General features: G+C 37.1%; 1 protein-coding gene across 1 annotated transcript in view; it reads right to left on the bottom strand.

Moving 5' to 3' along the window:
• b4galt2 (UDP-Gal:betaGlcNAc beta 1,4- galactosyltransferase, polypeptide 2) overlaps positions 1-25,983 on the bottom strand; it is a 106,819-nt gene continuing 80,836 nt past the window's right edge. Inside the window, exons 5-7 of the mRNA XM_079876229.1 lie at positions 23,205-23,327; positions 12,298-12,402; positions 1-5,895 (exon numbers count right to left, since the gene is read on the bottom strand). Of these exons, the coding sequence (XP_079732355.1) occupies positions 5,745-5,895; positions 12,298-12,402; positions 23,205-23,327 (379 nt within the window). The 3' untranslated portion in view covers positions 1-5,744. The remainder of the gene's footprint in view (positions 5,896-12,297; positions 12,403-23,204; positions 23,328-25,983) is intronic.

Here is a 25,983-nt window from a genome sequence, read left to right on the forward strand (position 1 = left end):
TGTTCCCATGTCCGCAACTGCCAGCCTGATGAGGGCTAAACTGAGGAAAGAGGTCAAAAATGGGGTCATCTGTCATCCCAATTTATACAATGGATGACAAAAACACAGCAGATATCTAAACCACACTTCCCGATGAAAGCGTTGAGGATATATAGCGTCCCAAGTTTTTAATGATTAAAGAACAGTCTATTATTAGTTAATTAGTTTCATGATGTCTTTACTACATTTCTGGGGCTTGGTAGTTGCGTATGCTGTCAATGGAAGAACAGAAAGCTCTCAGATTTCATCTTTATTTGTGTTCTGAAGATGAACAAATATCTTGCGGGTTTGGAACGACGTGAGGGCGAGTAATTAATGACAGAATTTTCATTTTTGTGTGAACTAACCCTTTCACATTCCAGTTGTTAATGTAAATTGAGTGGGTATATTATTGCTTTGACTTACTAAGGGATATTCCCTAATGAACCAGATAGTAGAGCTTAGTTTTGAGACACCTTTTTGGCATGGTTATAAATAGCACAGTGAACATATTACGTTGTTTATATGCCTTTTAGTATCTACAGTGCAGTTGTGTTTAAAAAACGTTGACATTGGGCACTGTGTAGTGCACAATTACACCTGCAGATGCAATGATCTTACGCTAATCTTTGTGATTGTTTTTTTTAAATATTTATATATGATTTGTAGTACTGTAGCATGTATGTTTACATAGTTTTCTGCTTCAAATGCATGAAAACCAAAGTATATTCAGACTTCAAGACTTACATTATAGCCATGCAAGCATGGAAACAGCTAATGTAGCATGAAATACAAACAAACTAGCCTATCATAAATGAATCATGTATAAATAAAGCAGACTCATTTTTGCTTTATTTCTGTTCTGACACTTCATTCAAAGCTGTGGGAAAATTGCTACTTTTTTTCAAGGCCTGTATTGCAGAAATGGCACAGAATGTACACAAATATAAATAAACCACAAGTGATCCATGTGTCTTGTCTTATTATCCCATATACAAATCTGGAAGATGTTTGTGATGTTATATCTACTAGTTTATTGCAACATCTGTCACATAAAAACAATAACTTTTTTAGGGACATATTATTGAGTTTCCTCCACATGGCTGACAGTTTAGAGATACGATGTTCCCTTTCCAATAAACTGCCGTGTCCCAGAGCAGTGATTTGGACTGGTGCTGGTAAAAGTTGGGTGTTATAATAATCAGGTGTAAATATGAGATTTATCACTTTGTTCAGATCCATTTAGCCTCATAACAGTCTTCTTATAAACTCCATATTTTTGCACACACAAACAACTTTAGCATATGGCATTCTATATTCGTTCCACCCCAGAAACCCATTAACCCACCAACAAATTCTTGTAGCATCAGATTTATTGATTGTATACAAAAAGTATGTTTGATATGACATAATGCATTCTATATAAGATATAGTATTTTTGACATTCAATGTACAAAAAACCTAGCAAGTCTTTAAAAATGTGCCCCAGACATGAAGACCTGAGGCCGTCAGTAGTTTCTTACGCAAGTCATTGTGTAGGTGTGGAATACTTGCCCACTTCTGTCCCTCTCTCACATACATAAGCATCGAGCACAAGATGGAGTTCTTTCCAGCGAATGACTGAGGGCAAAAAGGGAGATGAAGGAGAGAGGCTGAGCATTACGTGTAAGTATGTGTGTGTGTGCGCGCGCAAGTTCTCAGGATGGGAGGGTTTGCTGACCCAAGGGTGAGATAAAAGAATGGCATCACAATGAAAAGTGCATTCATTGTGGCACTGGTGTGATTTCGCAAACTATAAAGCGAGAGTTGCTGAAGTGAACGGTGAATATATAGCATCCTGATCTCAAGGACAGCATTTGTGCTTCGCAAGGTTGGTAATGGGAGTTGTGCAAGCTTCACTTGATTGCATTTGTTGGCACAAGAAATATGAAAAACTTATGGATGGAAAAATAAGATGATTGTATACATGTATGAATGTATATATTTTTATAAACCAATAAAACATTTCTAATATTATCGGATTATTATTTGCCACTGGGGCAATATAAGAATGCAATAAGATCAAATGAATAGATTGTATCACCAGACTAACTTTTAAAAATGCCGTTTTCACCATATACATTTTTCAGAACATTGCCCTTAAAGGTGCACTCAGTAATTTTATAAATATGTAGGTAAAAGAAATCTCTTGCTCTCTCACAAAGCCTGCATTTATTTTATTACAAATACAGCAAAAACAGTAATATTGTGAAATATTATTACAATTTAAAATAAAGGTTTTCTATTTTAATGTGTTAAAATGTAATTTATTCCTGTGATGGCAAAGGTCAATTTTCTGCAGCCATTTCTTATTAGAAATCATGCCGATTTGGTGCTCAAGAAACATTTCTTATGCTGTGCTGCTTAATATTTTGTGGAAACAGTGATACTTTTTCATTATTCTTTGATGAACAGAAAGTTCAAAATAACAGCATTTATTTAAACAATTATATATTATTTTGATCAATTGAATTCATTTTTGCTGAATAATAGTATCAATTTCTTAAAAGAAAATGAGAAAAACATTTTTTGAACAGTATATAGCTAACTGCCCTACTGAACAATTTCACTTGTGAAATAAATTAGTCATGGTAACATAAATCTATGATGACTGCCATAGCAATCAGCGCAACCAACAAAAAAATGACGGTTACACTTTATTTTAAGGTGTCATTGTTACAGTTTAATTATATATTTAAGTACTGAGTAATATTAAGCAACTACATGTACTTACTCTAGGGTTAGGGTAGGATTAGAAATTGCTTGAGGGTTAGTTGCATGGAATTATGCATAATTTACTGTTATTACTATGGTAAGTACATGTAGCATATGTAACAAGGACACTGTAAAATAAAGTGTTACCAAAATGACTGAGTACACTTTTAAATTGAGAGGTATAAAAATAAAAAGTTTCCCAAAAAATGACTACACATTAAAAAGTATCATGGTGTGTCTCTCCAATATGTTGGACCTAATTCCCTTTACACCATATGGACTGCTTCATTCCATTTTTTAAAACAATTAAGATAATGTAAATGACAAGCACTCAGCAACATTTTTTTTTCTCCTTCAATTTAATACGTGCCTTGATACAAGAACCCAAAAAAGAAGTAATCTCATCTTGCTCCGACTGAAACCGATTCCTTTTCATTTGCCAAGATATTTTGGGATGAGCATAATGTCTTTTTAATATGGATATTGGCTTGAAATCTCATTCGAGTTAAAGGTTTCAGGATTCACTGCATTCTGCAACACTGTTCTGAGCATTTAAAATGCAGGCCACAGAGCTATAGTAAATATTACTGAATATAATCAATGAACAGTTCTGAATATACTCGACTATGTGCAAAGAGAGAGGGCATATTTCTTTAAATTAAACTATAGACATAATCTTTAATGCTATTAATACAGGAAAATTCAAAGAGCTTAAGGCAAAATTGTGTCAGGTAAGTTTTAGCAGTTATTTTGCTTGGTGGTGTATGTACAAATACGGCATGGCAGAAGTGATGCACTTTTAACTGACAGGTAGCGGCACCTATGAGACAGAGGTGATGAAATACTTAAGGAGGAAACCGATGTGACACAGTGACTGCTTGGGTCAGCAGTTAAGACAACACAAATGCACACACAGAAATTAAATAGGTTGGTGAGGCTAAACTGAAAGGCATGAGGAGAAAAGAAGAGGAAATGTGTATTTTAAAAAGGTCAGGGAGAGTGGCTGGGCTCTCATTAATGACTTCCTCTGTGCTGGGCTGAAAGAATCGTTGATAGCACAAAAGACCGTCCACACACTGCGCAGGAAAGCCGATAAGAGAGAAAAAAATAGCTAGTACTCCCCTCACATTTACCCCTCATAAAACATCTGAAGGCATCAGCTTGGTGTTTTCAGGCAGTAAAATAAAATGGTAAGAAGGAATAAGGAACTGTAAAACAAGTTTTCAAAGTATAACGGGGTCCAAAATGAACATTCGCCAAATGCCAATTGCGAGTAAAAAAGGACAGTGAAAAATTTGAAGACTAGTCCAATCTTACGTTCATATATGATTTTGTTTTAATGTATGATGTTTTTTGTCCTCCCGAAAGTTCAAAAGTTTGGGGTCTGTAAGATTTAGTTAAAATCTCTTGTTTTTGATAAAAATGCTCACCAAGACAATACAGTTAAACCGCAATGTTGAGAAATTCATTTGAATTTTTAGCAGCCATAACACCTTTTCCTTTTCTTCAGAAATCCCTCTAGTATGCTGTTTTGGTACTCAAAAAATATATAATAATACTGAATTAAAGTATTAATTTCTTTAATAAAAAAATCTCCCAATACTTTACACATTAAGATATAGGCCTATACCAAAACAAAAACATGAAGGAAGAAAAATTGAAGTAAAATAGGTCTTCAAGTTATGACATTTTTACAAATCAACAAAGGCTGAATTCAGCTTCTAATGATCTGTGCTTTCACAAATATGCTAAACAATCTAAAATAATTCCTTTGTCCAAGGGACAAAAACGTTCTTATAAAAAAAAATGCCAATATTAATTCCTGGCCAGAAAGACATATTTGCGGTCTGTAAATTTTCTCAATTCACTCAAATTGGCAGGTGTGGCCAAAGGTTGATTTTGGACCCTGGGTGAATATTTTATGATACTGGAAATATCAAACCATAATTTATATATAGCCTCTGTAAATGATCCTCAAAAGACTGAACGATATGGGCATTATTTGATCAATGCACTCATAACTAACTTCATCCTTCAAGTTTTTAAAAAGAAAGCATTGATATATGACAGGTCTAAATATGAATCTTTGAGGCAAATGAGAGTAAACAAAGACAGAGTGGCTCGTAGCACAGTCAGTTTTGAGCAGGTGGTGATAGATACAGAGGTTTGATCATCAGTAACTTCTACAGAAGCTCCTCTATCTCCAAGCGAAAGTTCTTGCCGTTTCTCCAGGCATCTACACGGCAGCCAGAGGATCTGCAGTGACGATCCACTTGGACCATATTGACTGACACAGTCATGTGCTTGTAGGACTAGTCCAGATCCAGTCTAATCACATTACATAATTGTCCCCCGAGTTCCCATGATAACACCGCGACTAAGGTATCGTCCTCAGAAATGGCGAGAAGCGTTTACATGGTTGACGAAATTCAGCTTAGTCCCAAGAGACGATTCAAAATAAAAGAGAGCGCAAGAGATAGACACAATCCAAAGAGCCAACTTCAAGCACCAATTTATCAACCTCACATGATCCACCAACATCTGTGATACGAAAGAAGAGATTTGAACACTGCAAGCATCGCAGGTACAAAGACACATTCGCTTTTGAAATGTACAGTATGTTCTGACTGACTTACATCAAGTGACCAAGCAGTTCTTTGTAGATCATCGTCAGATGTTACTCACCACAACCAGAACTGAACAGTCCTCCCGGTATTGATCCTCAAGGTCTGAAAAAAAAAAAACAGCCTTTGGGGTATAACGATGATGTTTCTGTCCTTCCAGACACCGTGTGCACATCTCGATCTGGATCAGGATACGAATCCACAACAAGCTTCCATGTATTCCTGAGAACTATCCAGCATATCACTGCTGTATCATAGGAAGGTGACCCTGGGCAGAGTTTGTGTGTGTGCGTGTGTGTGCTGAACTTTAGCAAGGTCATGGTCTCTCGGTCAAGACCTGGTAGCTTTCTATCCTTTGAAGGGTCTGGGAGGAGGCTTGCCGATCTCTACGGAAATGTTGGTATAGAGCGGATACTTCTTCACAGACACCACTCTGTACATCAGCGAGCTGATCCCATCTTTCCTCATGGTGTTCTTGGTGTTCTGGATCTTACTGAACCTAGAGAAAGAAGAAGAAATGCAAACCGTATTAGCTGTGCCATGGATTTAAGATGGATTTACAAAACCCACAAAAGGCTCAAACTGGACTTGATGAACTCTCAGAACAGAGAAAATGTGAAAATATTTTACCTTTAGTGGTACAACAGCTTGGTTTGAAGTACCTTCAAAAAGACTTAAAACATTTTTTGTATCTTGTTTACCCCTAAAAGTTCCTTAGTAGTACCTTAAGGGTATGTATTACTATTCAACTAATATGCCACTTTTAGGGGTTAAGATAAGATACAAAGTCGACCCTTTAAGGATACTGCCCCAGTGACAAGCTGTTGTACCCTTATTTTTTTTCTGTGAAATACCAAAAGTCATTATGGACTAATAATCTTCAGCTCTCAAATGAAATATGGCAGCATTGGGGCAGGTTGGAAGTCAATAATCTCAATTACACTGGTTCTCCTGTCTTGTAACTAAACACCATGACCTGCTCCATAGGTGCCAACATTGATTTCAGAGCTGAAGATAAAGGTTATCAGCTAAAAGCATTGATTTTGGGTCTATTCATAACACAAAAACATCATTTGGCTTCAGGAGACTTGGGGTATAGCGAAAAATTCTATAATTTTTTTATATTACTTTTTTTGTCGTTTTGGAGCTAGACAGACCATACTCACTGGAAAAGATATGTAAATATTATTTAATCCCTTCATGTTTAAAGGAAAATAACAGCTTTGGAACACCAAGTTTTTGGTGGACTGCCACAGCATAGAGCTAGTAAAGCCAAGCTCCTTGGTCTAACTTTCAATAATTGTCATACTGATGAAACAGATACTTTTAAGTCACTGCCAAATGATAATGTGAAAAAAGGTAAGTATCATAATACAGAGCACTTACATAGGGTTATACCAATGTCAACCAGCAGGGGGTGAAATAACATTGATAAAAGTGCACAGAGCATCACTCTCACAAAGAAAAAAACAAATGAACCACATTTATCATGTATCAAAACAAAATACATTTTATGAGCCACATTGAACATTTCCAAACACTTATGCAATATAACAAGATTTTACAATTGAATACAACAGAGAAAATGAGCATTTGGTTTGGGCTCTGGAAGATAAGAAAAAAAGAGATATTAGCATATGAGACTCCCGTGGTTTATCAATAAAATGAGAGGTTCCTTAGGTTCAATGAGCTCAGCTAGAAAAGCAAAGTAGAGGAGTATTCAGGAGCTGTGCTTCCCCAGTGTTTTATATTACATCTTAACCTCCCATCCCTTAAGACACTTTAAATGATATTAATTTCAACATTTCGGTCTTAGCCGAAGAAGAACTGTACTAATAAATAGGACACTTGTTCTGAAAAATGCCACAAAAGTAGGAAAGAGAGTTCAAGTTATCCGTTAAAGGGTAGCTTGATTTATGCAATGCTATCAACTTCCATATCAGTGTAGGTACCACAAAGAATATTAGAGAGTCTGCAGATAATGATTTATGTACACTGCTTGAATGAAATTGGAGTATTTGAGAGGGCTCACACTCAACTAAAATTAATATTCATGCGGACCAGTGTGCAGCAGCACTAACTAATCTGGGGAAGGTTGATGAATAGTAGTAGTAATAGTTCCTCCGGCAAGCATAGCGTCTCATTATGGAGGTTGATGCTCTTCTGCAGATTGACCAAACAAAGACGGCTGTGGCAATAACAGAGCTGAGGAGAGGGAAACCATTCATCAATTCTAGCAACTCTTTTTAAAAACGGTGTGCTTGGCGAACGCAGCTATTATGTCTAAAAAACAAATGACCTAAACCTGTGACAGGAAAATAAAACAAAACTTAAAGTGCCGGGAAGTAACTTGAAGTTACCACAACCTAAATGATGCAGGAAGTATCAGCTTCCCTATATGAAAATATATATTACTGTTTATAGTTTGAGGTCGGTAAGATTGTTTTTGAAAGAAAGTTATACTTTAATTCAGTAAGGACACATTCAATTATTCAAAAGTGACAGTAAAGACATTAATATCTCAAATAAATGCTGTTCTTTTGAACCTTCTATTCATTAAAGAATGTAAAAAAAGTATTACTGTTTCCACAAAAACATCAAGCAGCACAACTGTGTTCAACATTGATAATAAAAAGAAAAATTGTATTCAGAGTGCTCACCAACCAGTCAGAATTAACTGTAAGCTATGCACAATATATCTTGTACACTATTTCCGCTATTGGCTGATTTAAAAAAAATGTATTTATAGGTATTGGTCGATATTGTTTTTTTAATTGTGCATTTCATATTATGTATATGTATACATATACATAAAATGAAATGCACAATTAAATATCCAATATCCAATATCAACCAATACCACTAAAAAATAAAATAAAATTGCCAATAGCCAAAATGGTGTATAAGATATATTGTGCATAGCTTAAGGTTAATTCTGACTGGTTGGTCAGCACTCTGAATAGGGAAAAGCCTCATACGAAACATATTAATTACATTTTTGCACCTCAAATTATCAGTTTTCACCCAAATTTCTCTTTAAGACGACACACAAGGCTCTCGAGAACAAATTTATAACTACTAAATACAAGCTGAAGCTACATAAATACATTGTCCACCCTACAGTTATAGACAAATTACAGGGGAAATGAGGCAAAATCCAATACATTAACACAGGAAATACGAAAAATGCGAATATGCTTGAAAGAGCGGCATAAATAAATGTCAGTAATCCACAGTATTTCCCAAATCAGCTTTCTTTTATCAAGTTTCCTGCTCAACTTTAAAAGGCTGTTGGGTTTGAGACTAAACCTCTTATCACGTACAAACGAGCCATCTTAGAATAATCCCCACAAGTCTCTAATGGAGGCAATAAAATCTAGAGAGGAAGGGATCATACTCTAAATGACTTCCCATTATTCTAGTTATGGTGCTAATCAATTATTAATCAGATGCCCAGATGAGTTGCGACTCTACCACCTACACTGATGCATGTCTGTGTGTTACTGTATATCAGCCCTGGCAGAGTAAGGGCGTGTTTCAGAGATGCGGTTGAGATCCATCAATCTCAGACCGCACTTCCTGATATATTGATTGTCATCGAGCCGCAGTGGCCACGACTGTGTCGGTCTGTGGATGTTCATCATCACACGGATAGCTCACTTATTTTGTACACTTAAATGGAGCTTTTCTGACTAACGCCAAAATAAAACTGCTGTAAAATTGTGCAACTATATAACTTGGGGATTTTTATGCTTTTGAAAGAAGTCTCTTATGCTCACCAAGGCTGCATTTATTTAATCAAAAATAATTGCTAGTTTTTCTTTCAGGATTCTTTCATGAATAAAGCTCAAAAGAAACAGCATTTATTTGAAATAGAATTTGTTTTGTATCATTATAATTGTCTTTACTGTCACTTTTGATCAATTTGAATGATTTCTTGCTGAATAAAAGTATTCATTTAAATGATTACATTTTAATTTTAATAATGAAATAATTTTAATTTAAAAATATAAGAAACATTATACATACCCCACACGTTTTAATGGTAGTGCATCTCGGTTTCAACACAAATATCAATCAGCAAAAACTTTTTATAAATAATAATATTAAATGTTTCTTGAGCACCAAATCAGCATATATAGAAGGAACTCAGTTTTGCTATAACAGGAATAAATGACATTTTTAAATATTTTCACAACAGTTAATTTAAAATTGTAATAATATTTCACAATATTACAGTTTTTACTGTAATTTTGATCAAATAAATGCAGCCTTGGTGAGCATAAGAGACTTTTTAAAATCGTGTTTATACTGTATATGTACTATATATAACCTGCATTGTATCTGTATCCTGCTTATTCCTGCAAGGTTTTGATAGAGCAGCCCTGGGTTAATCAAACAGCATAAAATAAATGTTTCAGCGAACAATAAAGGGCGCATTTTCCGGTCTGATGGTTGTACTGAAGGTGGATCTCAGCTATCGAAACTGCATTGTTTTACCCGTTTGAGACAGAACACAAACAAACGACCTGTCTGTGACAACAGGCCTACTTTAGCATGGCATGTTTCAATTCATTAACTTCAGCAAAGACACCTCATTCATTTCTACCCGTGTTCTTATGTCCTCTCCAGTGAAATTGAGTTTAGCATGCGTTCGTGGCTCTCTGGGTGGGCCGCGCTCATTACTTCAATTGTCTGAGCCACTTGTAGGAAAAAGACAAAAAGAACGAGGGAGAGAGAGACATAAATAGAGAGACAGTGAGTGAAAGAGAAAGAGAGATCAAGAGAAAAAAGAATCAGAATGAAACTGAGCAAAAGATTATAAATCACTGACTCTTATCTTTGCACAGTGAGAGCTGAGTGAAACCTCCTACCAGAGAAAAGACCAATCCTAACTTTTAATGGCATTTCTATTGTTTCTGTCTTGCCATTTCACTCAAAGCTTTCCTAAGATAGACAACCACCAAGAAAGAGTGGACCAACCTGCAACTGCAGGAATCGTTTTGCAATTAGTTTCTCCGCTGTGAAGCTTTTCTACCTGGGAACAATCTGGCTCGCAGCCCACCGTCCACGGATGGGCTTATCGACTCATTGATTGGGCTATTTTACACACGGTGACGTCTGAGCTATTCAAGCATTAAGAACCTCCACCAGCTGCCATTAACCCACACACACAATCATATTTAGAAGACTGAATGCATCTTAAAAAGAACATTTATATACCCCCAGATAATTGAGTAACAAAAGCTGGACAAATTTTGCAATACACCAAACTAGCAATTATAATGAGTGACTAACTGGGTGGATTATTACAGCTAATACAATAACAATGTTCACTGTTATTACATATTCATAGTCTATTTTTCTTTTGACAAAAATGTTTCTCAAGTTATATAGGCAATATTTCATGTTGTCTGTCAATAATGAAGACCAAATTTTTGCCACATTTCTTAATATTTAGAAAAATCAATGTTTATATATATATATATATATATATATATATATATATATATATATATATACATATATATATATATATATATATATATACATATATATACATCAAACATATAGGGTATCAAATTAAACAAAATATAAGAAACTTTCCTTTGCTCTTGATATAACAGAATGTGAGTGAAGTATTAGCTACTGTTTAAAAGATAATGTGTTGTGAATTCTACATTTTAGAGACTGCTAATTAGCCTGATAGCTAAGTGGTTTAGTTTACCGTCTTACAGTATATTGTTGGAGGAGGCTGGCCAGCATTGAGTTTCAGGTGCATGCAGATAGACTTAAAGCATAAATAGTTGTAGTTGCGACAGATAGTGAGATTGGCTTGTTTCTGAAGAAGTTGTGCTCGACGTGCAGCCCCTTTACCCTTCCATATCAGTATGAGGTATGAGCAATTCACACCCAAAGTGCGCGCACATAAAGCCGCCTCTCAGTACTAAATTGAGTTATTTTTCACTGTTTATTGAGACTAAACAGTCAGATACACACAAAATAATGTAAAAATACCAGTCTTTGCAAGTATTCACATAAATACAGTCAGTTGTGTTTTATGTGAACATAAACAGTTCAGAAAGAAATGCATGTGTATAATGGATCTATAATGAATTTATAGATTATATAATGTCTTTATGTGTTTCAGGTCCTGAAAATTATAATGTGTTTCAGGTCTTAAAGTGACAGCAGCCTAATATACCTGCTGCCAAAGTATGAGATAATATTAAAAATATCTATATGGCAGTTTTACCCCATGGTATCGATGTCAAAATTGTAGCCAGTAAAAATGCTGAGTGGCTAGTAACTTTGGAAAACCATTAGCCACAGTGGCCCTGTTGACACACACATTATATACACACACACACACATATATACATATACATATACATATACATATATTATCAGTAATTTTTTGTAGATATAAACAAGAAGGTACTATCAAACAAAAAAATACTTAAAATTAATCAAACATATCTCCCTTTAACTGTCAATTACAAACATGAATTGAATGTTACATTATGTTCATATAGCAAAATAGCACAGCAATAATTTTAATGATAACTCACTGCTGAAACTAGATCAGGTCTAGGCTGGTTATTGCTGGTTTGGTGCTGACCTAAGTTGGTAGACCAATCCTGTTCACCAACAAAACTTGCCATGATGGTGTTTGGAGCAGTAAAGGTAATTGCAAGAATACAATCTGCCTGAAAACTGTAAAATGTCAGTAATATCATAATGTCTTATATCTGCAGTGCAAAGGGTTCTGCTGTTTTAGATCAATAAGTCACAAGAATAGGATACTGTAAGTGGTGTGATTTAACACTTCCTAACAGAGCTTCTGAATCTTAAGCATTCACAGGCACAGCGATGAGGTGGCAGGAGAACAGGGTCTTACCTCTGTGGGTTTGGCTCATTGTGCTTGTCTCTCTCATGCTTGATCATCCTGTAGCGGCCGATTCTCACGTCAGGCCGAGACACTTTCATCCCATTTAGTGTGATTCTGACAGAAAAGGGGAGAACAATAGACAAAAGTTATAGTTAGTGTCTATGAGGTTTCATAATATCGACTGACTGATTGGCCTCACACAGTCAAAACATCGTCTAATGACTGTCATAGTTGTGGTGACAGTCTGTTTATTTTGTGTTCATCTTCCTATACGTTCAAAGTATGTACCAAAATTGATGAAGAACTTACATACAGTGCTATATCTTTATAGCACTGTATGTACTTGCATCTAGCCCCAAATAAAATAACCATGCAATGCAAAATATAATACAACAATACATTTTAATATAACATTTTAATAATAATAACAGTTGTTAAAAATAGTTATTATTATTATTATTATTATTATGTTTAAAGATCATTTGGTATTGAACTTATTTGGTATTGAAGTAGGCAGACTTTACTATCAGTGACTTGAGGCTTTCACTAATTAAACAATGAACATCAATCAGCTATAGCTAATCAAAGACTCGTTAACCCACACGAATGCCAGAAAATGTCAAATGAGCAGAAAACTAGGCAGAATTAGAAAAACAAAGCAAAACAAGTCAGTAGCCGAGAACTGAGTCGGGAATGTTTGCTTAAGAGAGCAGTCAGACCACGCAGCTCCACACACACCCAGGCTGAAGTACAATCCCATTTGTTTGAGTAACTACAGCTTAGAGCGACTCAGGATTGCTTGAACAATCCAACCATTCTAATCTCCCTGCTTGGCTCCAGGTCTTGGCATTAGTGCAAATCTTATGTTTGTCATGTGAGCATCGTGTCATTCGAGCAGCCTCGCGTTGCATTTCTGAGGGATGACGCCTTTCTTAAAGTATATGATTAGATGGAAATCCTTCCGAGGAGAATAAGGGCATGCCTATTCCTGTGTGTTTGTGTGGGATTTTATGATTTATATATATATATATATATTTTAATATATATATACCTCATACTAATACAAGAGCAAGGCCTTTGTCATAAATAATGTAGCTAGGAGGATTGAAGGTAATCTCTGGGTATTCTTGACCCAGAAACAGAAAAGAGATTTCTGAGGGCCTGAGATTATCATGAGAGAAAAGACAATGTAAACAATAAAGTCGATGGCATAAGAGAGTGGATTTGTAAACGTCACTGAGGACGAAACTTGATGCGTAACAGTGACCACATTTGCATGCAAATTCATTTGGTAGTTTGTAACCAGTTCTTTGTCCATTTTAAATCAACTGTAAAACAAGACTGCGCATTATGGATGATGCAAAATACTTCACCTTAGAAAAAAGGAACATGTAGAGCGATGGTGCTTACTATTACTGAATGATTATCATGTTTCATGGCATTTCCATATATTTAATAATATATTAATGGGATTTACAGGGTATTCTCAAAAGTATTAACATGAGCCAAAACATTATAACCAGTCACAGGTGAAGCGAGAACTGGATCTGGTTCGATGAGTCTGTGGAGGGAGTGTGATGCTCTGGGCAATGTTCTGCTGGAAACCATTCATGTGGACGTAAATTTGACACATGCCACCTACCTAAACATAATAATAATAATAATAATAATAATTCTTCATTACATTTATATAGCGCTTTTCTCGGCACTCAACGCGCTTTACATAGAAGGGGAATCTCCTCAACCACCACCAATGTGCAGTAGAGCCCTGCGCGGGACTGTTTTCTTCATCCCGCTCCCGCCTGCGCCCGCCGAATTTCTGACCATTACCGCCCGCTCCCGCAACGTATGTGTTACACTCCCGCCCGCTCCCGCAATATGTATGTCCACTCCAGCCCGCACCCGCAAAACTCTGAGAATTTATTCCCGCACAATAATAGAGATGCATTGATTTTGTGTCTTCTCCCGTCCCGCAGGAAAAAACATGTATTTGTATTGCTATTGAAGAGATTCATGGGGTTGTTTGTTTCGTTTCCCTGGCCGGCATGTATTCTGGACACATACACACAGGACAATGGAGGAAATCGAGTGTATGCTGTTTTTGGATGGTTTTGTTTTTGTTTTTGCTGTTTTTATTCAGGATACTCTGTCTGGCGCGTGCAATGATGACGCAGTGAATAGTGATGATTCTCTCTGATCAGCAGTCTGCCGTGTTTTCACGTCACATTTTAGTATCGCCTCAGCTCGTTTAGAACCTCGCCGGACGTGGTACGAAAAAAAAGTACCTGGAAGCAGATACAGTTACAACTTTTATACAGTGGAAAACCAAACAAAGGCGAGGTGAGCTGGTACTGTGTAGTGGAAAAGTGCCATTATTGACATCTCCATCATGTCGCTAGGCTACCTCCCGATCAGTGGTGTAGTGGTAAAAAAAGAGGTGGGTAAACTATAAATTCTGGTGGACCACGACATGGTCACCCGGTAAGGTGGGCCACTGCCTACCGTTGTATGTGTATCCTGATGACATCGCTATAGGCTATCATTTGATGGTACTACCAAGGGTATCACTGGTTGTTCCCTCATCATAGGTCACACAATCACTATTCAATTCATACATTAATCTAAGTTCTTGTTAAAGAGACTCAGAAAGGAATAATATGGTTGAAATCTATCAAGTTTAGTGGGGACCGGGGACAGTTGCAACACTTTTTGCATTTCTCTCAGTTACTCAGACTATTTGGACTAGACCAACCAAATTTGTACATATTAAACTTCTGTCTGCCAATTACCCATACCATTTAAAGATGATTATATAAGACATATTGTTCACAGTATTTATTTGAATGGAAGAAGTCAGATGTTGCAACTGACCCCGACCCAGGGACGGTTGCAACATGTTAAAAATACCTTTAATTTCATTAATTAACTTAAGCTTTTTGTCTCAATGAGCATAGAATTCTGAAAATATTAACTGTTTTAGGCCTACTATAATATTATAGTATTATTTATTTCAATAATATTATTGTAGTCTTTTTTATTTATTTAGTCATATTTATCAAATAACAGTTATTGAGTTTTGTTTGTTCATGTGTAGAACATAGGCCTACACAGATTCAGTGTGCAGGTGTTACAGATGCTATTCAATCTCTCCATATTTCAGTGTCAGACAGGAAGAATTGAACAGTTTGCAATGCAACAAACTTTTATTAAACATGCAATTTATATCTTGTTGCTTGCAACCGTCCCCAACCCTATCAGCCATGACAGAACATCATATTCCTGCTAGACACACTGACTTTGACACATGCTAACCATGCCACTTAGAAGTCAACAAAACAATAATTCAAACGAAGTAAGTTTTGTTTAATTCATACAAAATTTCAGGACAGTATGACAAAAATATATCTCATGAAAATGTTTACTTTCATACCTCCAAAACAATTTTTGTTCAACAAATGCAGCAGCATATGTTGAATATGTCTACAGTCTTTTTGGAGGGGGGAGGGTCTAACTGTGCATGTTCAGTATGAGTGTCATCACGCTAGCTTGTTTCTGATTGGAGAAAAATGACATGTTGCAACCATCCCCATCCATGTAGAGGGAAAAGTCTTTAACCTGGTGCAGGCTTGATTCCCTCTGAATCTCTTGCACAGTTGGGTTTTGACATGCTCCCTACATTAAACCAGCTGCCTGTAAATCACTTTTTTTTGCATCGTTTTATTGATTTCCTGTTGCGACTGCGATCAAGTTTCATTCTCGCGCAGCTTGTTTAGTAACATCACGAGCGTGTGTTTTCTTCTACGTGTGTGCGCCGTTCTCTTTGTTCCGTGTGTGTGTGTGTGTGTGTGTGTGTGTGTGTGTGTGGCGCGCGCTGCGCTCTCTGCTCCGTGTTTGCGCGCTTTTCTGCTCTGTAGTTAACGGCACAAATGCTCGAATCATGTGCCGATCGGCGATCACGCACTGGAAAAGCAAAGTCCGCTCAAATAACGTGACATTTAGAGGTGGATAAACGCAATGTAGAGGTGGATAAACGCACTTTGGAGGTGGGCAAACGCTATTTCCAAATTTTGGGAGGTGCGTAAACGGCGTTTACGTGCGTTTAGCCTCCACTACATCCCTGCTCCCGATCCCGCAGTGTTTTTTTTAGCCACCCATTCCCGCCCGCAGCAAAGTTCAAACCGCCCGCTCCCGCGAGATTTGCGTTGGGTCCCGCGGGACCCGGCGGGACTCAATCCCAATGCAGCCCTCTAATGTGCAGCATCCACTTGGATGATGCGACGGCAGCCATATTGCGCCAGAACGCCCACCACACACCAGCTTATTGGTGGAGAGGAGACAGAGTGATGAAGCCAATTAATATATATATATATATATATATATATATATATATATATACTGTATATGGGGAGGAGGCCATGATGGACAGAGGCCAAGGGGCACATTTGGCCAGGATGCCATGGTTACTCCCCTACTCATTTCGAAAGACATCCTGGGATTTTTTGTGACTACAGAGAGTCAGGACCTCGGTTTTATGTTTCATCCGAAAGACGGTGCTCTTTGACAGTATAGTGTCCCCATCACTATACTGGGGCTTTAGGACCCACACAGACCACAGGGTGAGCACCCCCTGCTGGCCTCACTAACACCTCTTCCAGCAGCAACCTGGTTTTCCCAGGAGGTCTCCCATCCAGGCACTGATCAGGCTCAACCCCGCTTAGCTTCAGTGGGCAACCAGTCTTGGGCTACAGGGTGATATGGCTGCTGGCCTACATTGTTGCAGACCAGGTACACCCCTTCATGACAATGGTGCTCACTGGTGGAAGTGAAAGCCTCTTTCAGCAGGATAATGCACTCTACCACACTGCACACATTGGTCAGGAATGGTTTGAGGAACATGATGAAGAGTTCAAGGTGTCACCTTGACTGCCACAGTCCCCAGAGATCAATGCCAATTAAAGTGTCTTTAAAGGTGAAGTGTGTATTTTCTGTACTATTTGTGGTTATATTTGTAATCAAGTCAGACCCAGGACTCATAATGTCTGATTCAACGATTCAAACAGCAAAACCATGCAGAGATATTATTAAAAATCATGAAACATTAGGCAATGAGAAAAGTACCTGAAAAAAAAAAAAAAAAGATGTACTATCTTATACAATTTTAAAGATGTTTAAATATTTTACTGGACAAGACAAAAATACTGATTATGAAAACATTATTTTGCAGTCTAAAGAACATTGACTATTTATGAATGTCTCATATCTGAATTTTGCTCAACTGCATTCCTGGGTGAGAAGCTATTTTAGTTCTTCTGCTTTGATTTGAGTTTTGGCTGGAATCAGTTCAGTTCCAGGTATTTGAAGGAGGCATAAAAAGATGACAAAAAAGCTCAGATAACCGTGTCCATGTTTGTAATTACTATTTGGTTGGCTCCTGTTCTGGACACCTGCAGTAATTTGGCTAAACAGCCATGAGCCTCAAGTAAGATGCTGGATTTGTGTTCATTATTATGCATATTATACACACATATTCGGCGAGCATTTTCATATATATACTGGGCGATTCGTTCGCAGCAGTGTTCCTTGAACTCTCTGGCCTTTCACGCTCGGCTCAGACAGCTGTGATTACGCTGGGGCCGCCATGCTTTTGAGAGTCGTCTGATTGGGGGAAAAAGTAAAATGCTGTGCCGTATAAAGACCTTAGAAATCCATCTCAAATATATGATTTGTGACTTCTTTGCCATTGCATAGAAAAATGATTTTGTTTTTGGTTTTTTTGGTAACAAACAAAAGATGCTGCTAAATTTATCTCAGCCTTAGAGGCAAAGAACGCATCAAAACACCTGCAGGAAGAGAGCAAAAGTGGAAAATAGGTGGGAAACACTCATTCAAAAATAACCAGAACTCAAGCATTACTATTGTACCATAAGTGATATGATGGAATATCTAACACTGTTTCTATTAGCCAAAAAGTCAATTTTTTAATTAAGGTAATGTTTGCCTGAATGCTGATGTAATAATGAATAGTGTTGACTGGAGATCTATTTTTCCTTGATTGAATTAACTGAGAATTTTTCAAGATGTCCTTTCTTTCTTTCTCCCTGCAGTTCGTTTAATTGCATTAGACCCTCGGAGTGGAGGGGAAATGGAATCATTACTATTACTTCATGTCTTGCTGGCAGTGCAGAAATGGGAAAGGAGCAGGAATAAAAGATAGGTCAGAGATATAGGGAGTGAGACAGACAAACAGAGGGTGAGGAAAGAGAGGGAACTAGTAAGAGAGAAAGGGAGGGATAGAGGAGTGGTCATACAATATGGCAGAATGACTGACCTTGTCTGGCTTTCTTCTTCCATTGCAGCCCTCCCCAAACACACTACCCTTCCCTCTCTGTTTTTTGCTCATCAACTGTTTGGAATAAAATAGTACTGTACTGATTACTGTACAGAATATACTGTATAATTCATAATAGCTTTTTAATAAATAAAACAAAATTTAATAAGCTATATTTGACTGTTATTTTACAGAGGACTACGAGTGCCAGTTAAAATGACAAATGAATAGATGCATTTAAACATTTAAACAATTGCAATTTTTTTTTATAAAACATACAAATTGCACTCCAACTAACTACTTTGGGTTCAATTTGATATCATGTATTATACTCGTGCATCTCTATATGCCCCTGGAGTGGCACACAAACTCAGACTGGGACTGTTGAACGCTGTCAAAAATAGACTGCTCGTTTTAGTCCAATCTTCCCAAGAGTTGTTTATAACTATAAAATTTCAACTTAAAATCCGCAGTGGAGCACACCTGTCTACTAACTTACATTTTCTCCTTTCTGCACTGTAAGGGAAATGTCCCTCCAGGGCTTCCATCCTCTCCAACTACACAGATGTTGATAATCAAAGAAAGAATGATGGGCTGTTTCTCTGTCCACATGGCTAGAGGGGAGAGCAAAACTCTCCAAAGGCTTTTTTTAACTTCGCTTTTTTGTTTCAAGCCAGTCTGATGGAACATTTGCTGTGCATGAGGCCAGGACACAGTCATCTGAGTCCACCATGCTCCCTCACACACATCCCTTTGGGCTATTTCTATCCACAATGACTTCACTCTACGAATGCATGCATCCATGACCTTCTGTCCAGCTTGAAGAGCATGATAGTGACTGCTCTATCCATTAAGAAGGTTTTATAGATAATGCCTCTTCTGGTGACTTATTATTTTAAAAAGAACATTATTATGAAGCTGCCGTAAGATTAAATACTTTTTGACGACAATTATAAGGGATTGTCCATCTGGAGTTTGATAGCATGGCTGCCGTCCAGATATTGATCATAAATAGAAATACTGAAAAAGGACACCAAAACACAGCCAATGAATAAATAAAGCGTTCATAAATAAATGACAAAATTGTATTACAATAGTGAACTAAATATGAGCACTACTGTTCAAAAGTTTGGTTTCAGTAAGATTTTTTTTAATCAATACTAATTTTATTCAGCAAGAACACATTAAATAGATTAAATAGAACACATTAAATAGAAAGTGACCTTAAAGACTTTTACTTAGTTACAAATATATATATATATATCAAATAAATGCTGTTCTTTTGCTCCATTCATCAAAGTGTCCTAAAAAAAAGCATCACAATTTCAACATACAGTAGATAATAAAATGTTTCATGAGCACCAAATCAGAATGATTCAAATTAGAATGATTTCTGAAGGATCATGTGACACTTAAGACTGCTAAGAAAATTCAGCTTTGCCATCACAGGAATAAATTACATTAAACATATATTAAAATAGAAAAGTTATTATAAATTGTAATAAAATTTTACAATAATACTGTTTACTATATTTCGGTCACTGTATTTTTGTATAATGAGCATAAGAGACTTGAAAAATCTTACCAACCCCAATCTTTTGAATGTATAAAATGTAGATGTTTAAGTCAATATATAATATATGTTTGCCATTATAATCAGAGTGAAATTGGCTATGTATGACATGGTGAAATTGTTTACTAAACTTAAAGAATATTTTCATCAAAAGACAAAAACTATGACCATAGCAAAAACAGTTTCAGTGCAGCTGCAAAATGACCCAACTGACCCCGTCATACATTAAAAAAAAAAAAGACAAGGGCAGAAATGGCTGCAGTAGCTTCTTGCCAATGGTGGCTGACCTTTCCTACTCCATTTCAGTGTGGCATCTTTGATCAGGCCTGCCACCAGTTCTTCCTTACGGCTAGAAAAGACACCAATGAATCAACTGTACTACTGCAGGATCAGCTACAGCAAGAAACAAGGATTCTGAACACTAAATCCAGCTGCCTTCACAAAAATAAACTAAAAAACCAAGTCCACAGAGACGGTCCAGCTACAAACAAATGCCTCTTCTAAAGCAACAATGGCAGAGGGGCACGTCCGCACAGACTGACAGATTTTAAGAAGCTGGGCTGCAGAATTTCGAGCTTAGAGAGAAGGATGTTCATTGGCACTTGGGCTCACACTGTCAGACCGGTGAACTTCAAATAAGTGGGAAGAGAGGAAGTTGTTCTGACAGGAACTGGGAGTCCCTGGAGCCCCAGCAAACTGGTTCCAGAGAAGTGACAGTATGTTTGAGTAAATCTCCACCCAGAGGACCTAAATGGACGAGCGTCTGAGTCTGTACGTGTCTCTCCACCAGTCAGACGGGGAATTCGAAGCAGAACACACAGCTGGGTCCACAAGCCATTCACTCTTACATCTTATCTTTGAAGAACTGCTCACAGCTGACTATATCATCACCCTTTCTGTGAAACAGCATACATTCATCCTTCAGTAATATATCAAAGCTGAATATCAATTCACAGTGGCTTCAAAAAGTGTTTGATAGAACTACATTTCTCAGAAGCAATTTTACAGTTACTGGTCCCAAGCTATTTTTTAGTGCGTGTGTAAAGTCATCTATATTTTATCATTTAAATTGTATAAAATTATTTTAATGAAATGCTTTGCTTTAAATGTGTGCTGTATTTATTTCAAATAAAAATCACTTCATTTTTGATCTTGCTTTGTCGTGAACTTAATTTTCTCATGATTTGGACATGAGCTCATTCCTATGATCTCAAAAGTTGTTTTTCTCGAGATCTTGACTTAAAAGTTGTTTTCTCTTGGTTTTTCTCCCCATTTTTTCTTGTTTTCTTGGCATTGACTGCATTATGGATGAGCTAATTTGTGATTAATTCGCTTTCGAAAAGGCGGCTACAACTTTATTGTTGTAGATACACTGAGATCACAAGAAAACAACTTTTGTTTTGTTGAGATCTCGTCTAGACAACAAGAATAAAAAATGAATGCATGGCCACTTAAGGCTTCTAACGTATAATGCAATAAGTTCATAGACACGTATAAGTGTGTACATGTTTAATATTTACACTACCGTTGAAAAGTTTGGGATAATTTTTTTTTTTTTAATAAATTATAATAGCTATATTTAGCAAGGAGCATTAAAAGTGAAGACACATTTATAATATAAAAAGTTTTCTATTTTAAATAAATGCTGTTCTTTTGAACATTCTATTCATCATAGAATCCTGAAAAAAAAAAATCACTGTTTAAAGACACACACACGCACGCACACACACACACACACACAAAATGGGGAAGCAGCACAACCATTTTCAACATTCATAATGAGAAATATTTCTTGAGCATCAAATCAGCATATTAAAATGATTTCTGAAGGATTATGTGACACTGAAGACAGGAGTAATGATGCTGAAAATTCAGCTTTGCCATCACAGGAATAAATACAATTTTAAAACCTATTAAAATAGAAATCAGTTATTTTAAATTGTAATAATATCTCACAATATTACTGTTTTACAGTATTTTTGATCAAATAAATGCAGCCTTGATGAGCATAAAAGACTTCCTTAGAAACATTAAACAAATCTTACTGACCTCAAACTTATGAATGGTAGTGTGTTTAAATATTTTATCAACATCAAATGAAACAGAAATTTAAATATATACATTTTTAATTTGTTGTCCTGGCAAAAGTGCTCATTTCAACACAACTAAAACATAAAATGAGCAGTAAGAAAGTCCAAAATGATCAACAGATAATAAATATTCATGAAATATATATATATAATAAGAGCCACAAAAATAAACTCCTTCAAAACAACATTGAGTTATTTATATCCTCCAAATAAAAACAGCTCAGTTCAGGAGGAGATCTCAGGGGAAGCTATTGATTGTTCATATCAAGCTATAATGCTTATTTTTACTTATATAATCGATCTAATTGTGTCACAAAAGCAGTTGGCAAAGGCAGAAAAAGATAATGGTGTGCTTTATCACACCATCCAGTTTCCGCCATATACTATCAATGCAACTCCAAACAACTGAAAAGAGTGACATATGGGACATTTCTCCACGAGTGTTATCGCTGTTGCAAGAGCGTGTGTGCCCTGATATACTGCAGGTTTTGCTCTCTCATCACCTGAGCGGGGAAAAATGATAGCTAGTGAACGCGCAGCTATTCATTATCTGGAGAGACAGGCATCAGGCAGCAGAGCATCATCTATTCACACGTTTCTGTCTGGACATGGTGTAGATTTGTGAGCGGCGAGAATAAATGGCTCCTCCCTGCAGAGCTGCATAACCCAGAGAAAGAAAAAAAACTAGAAACAGCGCAAGAACTCTGGTCAGCAACAAAGAGACTGTCCCTGATGACGCACACTTACTCATGACTTTTTAAAAGCCTGTCTAGAACATTTCAAACACTCTCTACCAGACCTCAAAACAAAATGACATCCCAAAAACAGGAGAAAAGATCTGACATTATTTTTGTTTTATCGTGACTTTAAATGACCAGGGCTAAGGCACTTATAAAAGAGAAAGATGGCATATTTATGGACTTACCTGTTGTATATGTCGTCATCTTCACCTCCCCAGCCCCAATACTCATTTGGGAAGCCATTGATTTTGAGGAACTGTTTTCTGCTAAGGCCGGACACCCCTCCAAAGTACCCTGCATAGGGCAGCCTGCGAGAAGGAACAGAGCACAGTCATTTATTCAGTTGATACACATTTCAGCATTAAATCTGAGCGCGCAAGACCCTAATATCATCAATAACACTTTCGCCTCTAATGACTGCCTCAAATGGTATATTCTTGTCTGGAATGCATGGTTAAAGGCTTTGGATTCCCAATAGATTTGATTTTTGATTGAAGTCTAGAGTGGGAACATCATTCTGTAGGTTCAGTTCTCTGAACTGAGCCCTTTAGTCAGCCTACCGAAGCATTCGAATTTGACAAAATTGCATCTTGTATGAGTGATTCTAGAGAGCCACAGAGTCCTCCCACAGGGGATTCAACATTTTCAAATGATATCTGATCCTTCTTTCAACTGTCTTTCATCAGGCCCGCCAGTTAAGCTACACAACTCTAAGAAGGCCCTGTAAAAGCTTAAGTGCGCCGTAAACTGTAGAATCCGTCTCCGCTTGTAGGAATACAGCTCACGGTGCAAGAGGCCACTGTCAGCTGAGAATTATCAAAGGAATCATCGTCTACAGGATTAAAGGCTGATATAAATATACATACTCCATTGCGATTCAAAAAGGATGAATTAAAAGGCCTTGGTGGTTCTCAGAACTAAGTCATGTTTTTGACCTTTAAACCACAGAGCGATATGAAACCACAGATTTATATTTCAAGCAAGTGTTCGAAGCCTTCAAAGAAATGTTTACTTGATGAATATAGTCTGGAAAAGCATTAAGTGGTTGAAAAAATTGTCTCCATGTCTTCTCTTTTAAGAGGCCCACTGGGCTATGGGCTGGCAGGTGCATCATGGGTATCCACCCGGGGTTCGCCTTGGGCTACTGCAATGTGTACCAATGACAGCAACCACATCCACCCACGCAAACAAATGTGCGACATAAGGGAGAAAGAGAAACAACAAGCAAGAACCTACAGGCACGCGCGCACACACACACACACTCAACACTTGCTTGTGCATGCAGCAACCTCGCGTTAAAAGACAACAAGCTAAAATTAATGAGGCCATCTGCTACAGCAGCAGTCTTCACAGAAACAGTATGGCTGAAGTTTCTTCACACGCTCATGGTCTGAGAGCGTGCAATTCTCTAAAGGTGCCCCACTTATTAAATACAGCAATGTTAAGGCCTCCTCAGACTGGAGACACAAACCAATAGTGTGAATCAATCACAGAGAAAACGGAATTACTATCCCACTGACAGTTGAAGGCAGTTCACGGCTCGGAGAAAGTCTGTTTGTGGCATCTGTTTTGTAACATATTGTCTGGCTGTCCACAGAGAAATAAAAACCAAGTTCAAATTTTGCCACAACACTAAGCAGGTACTGTAGTTTCGTTACCTGCTGAGACAGAGCTTTGGTGAAACGTGGCTCTGAATAAAAATTAAGGGAAAGATTGGGTCTCATTCACTAATAATTGCGTGCAGTGGATTATTTCGTATTTGTACGCACAGGAGAGTTTCTCACGAAAAATCTCCGCCTAATTCACAACGCGTTCGTACGCAGATGAATTTGTTCTTAACATCGTTCTGTTATTAGTGAATTCGGAGTATTCTAAATGAGCGGCCGCGTGTCATTTGCATAAGACACGCCCAAACCATCTCCATATAAGGGCTTTCCACACATGCTTTTTTGCAGCCTTTCGTCACTCTCATCAAACTTGCGGCTGTTTGCAGACACGCTTTTGCCCGATCTTTGAGCAATGCCAAGTGTGCCATTCTCACCAGTTCTCACAATAAACACCTTTTATACAGACCCAGATTACAGACCTCTCCTTAGCCAGCTGTACATACGCGTATATCTGCGTTATTCAGAGAAACTTTGCACCGGAAGCTATATCATTTTATATGTGGATGATATAATACAATTAATTCAACATACTTCAATATAATTATAATCGTATTCAGAAGTTATATTTCATCCTAACACGACTATAAGTCCGTACAGAGTAAGTGCTTTTTGTGTACGTGTGGTTTCAGTTGTTCCTATATTTTTTTTCGCAAATTCCGAATACATTTTATTCCGAATTTTTTGGTGAATCGTGCTTTGTTCTTAAAATCGCTCGTACATTTCACATTTCACTCACAAATTTGTGCGTATGCGCACTTAGTGAATGAGACCCATCATTTTCTTATCAATGGCCACTGATGCTTCTAAGGCAGTCAATAAACAGGTTGATTTTACTGCCATACAAAAGCAAAATGCAGTAACTGCACCAATAAATTTAAAATGATAAAAAAATATATAATGTGTACAATAATACAAAACCAATTAAAAACATACAAATATAATAATAATATATTATCATCATATAATTATTATTTGGTTGTTTAAAAATAAATAAATTAATAATAAATTAATAACAGCAACTACTTTTTAATCCTGTTAAACTATCATGAAATGTGTTATACATTTCAATTCAACTGATTGGTAACTATTTATTGGACTAACTGGTCTAACTTCATTGCTTACATTTTAAGACAGAGGCGTTCCCTTTGTGTGAATGCAAGTGAGTTCCCAGAGGATGACAAAGGAAGGCACGGAGTTAAGATTGTCTTGGCCCTTTCAGCCGCTCACACAAAGACAGGAAATTAAACACCATGGAGCAAAGGCCAACATGTCTTCTTGCCGACAGAAGACAGACAAA

This window comes from Squalius cephalus, assembly GCF_949319135.1.
Source record: "Squalius cephalus genome assembly, chromosome: 7".
In the NCBI taxonomy this organism is placed as follows: Eukaryota; Metazoa; Chordata; class Actinopteri; order Cypriniformes; family Leuciscidae; genus Squalius; species Squalius cephalus.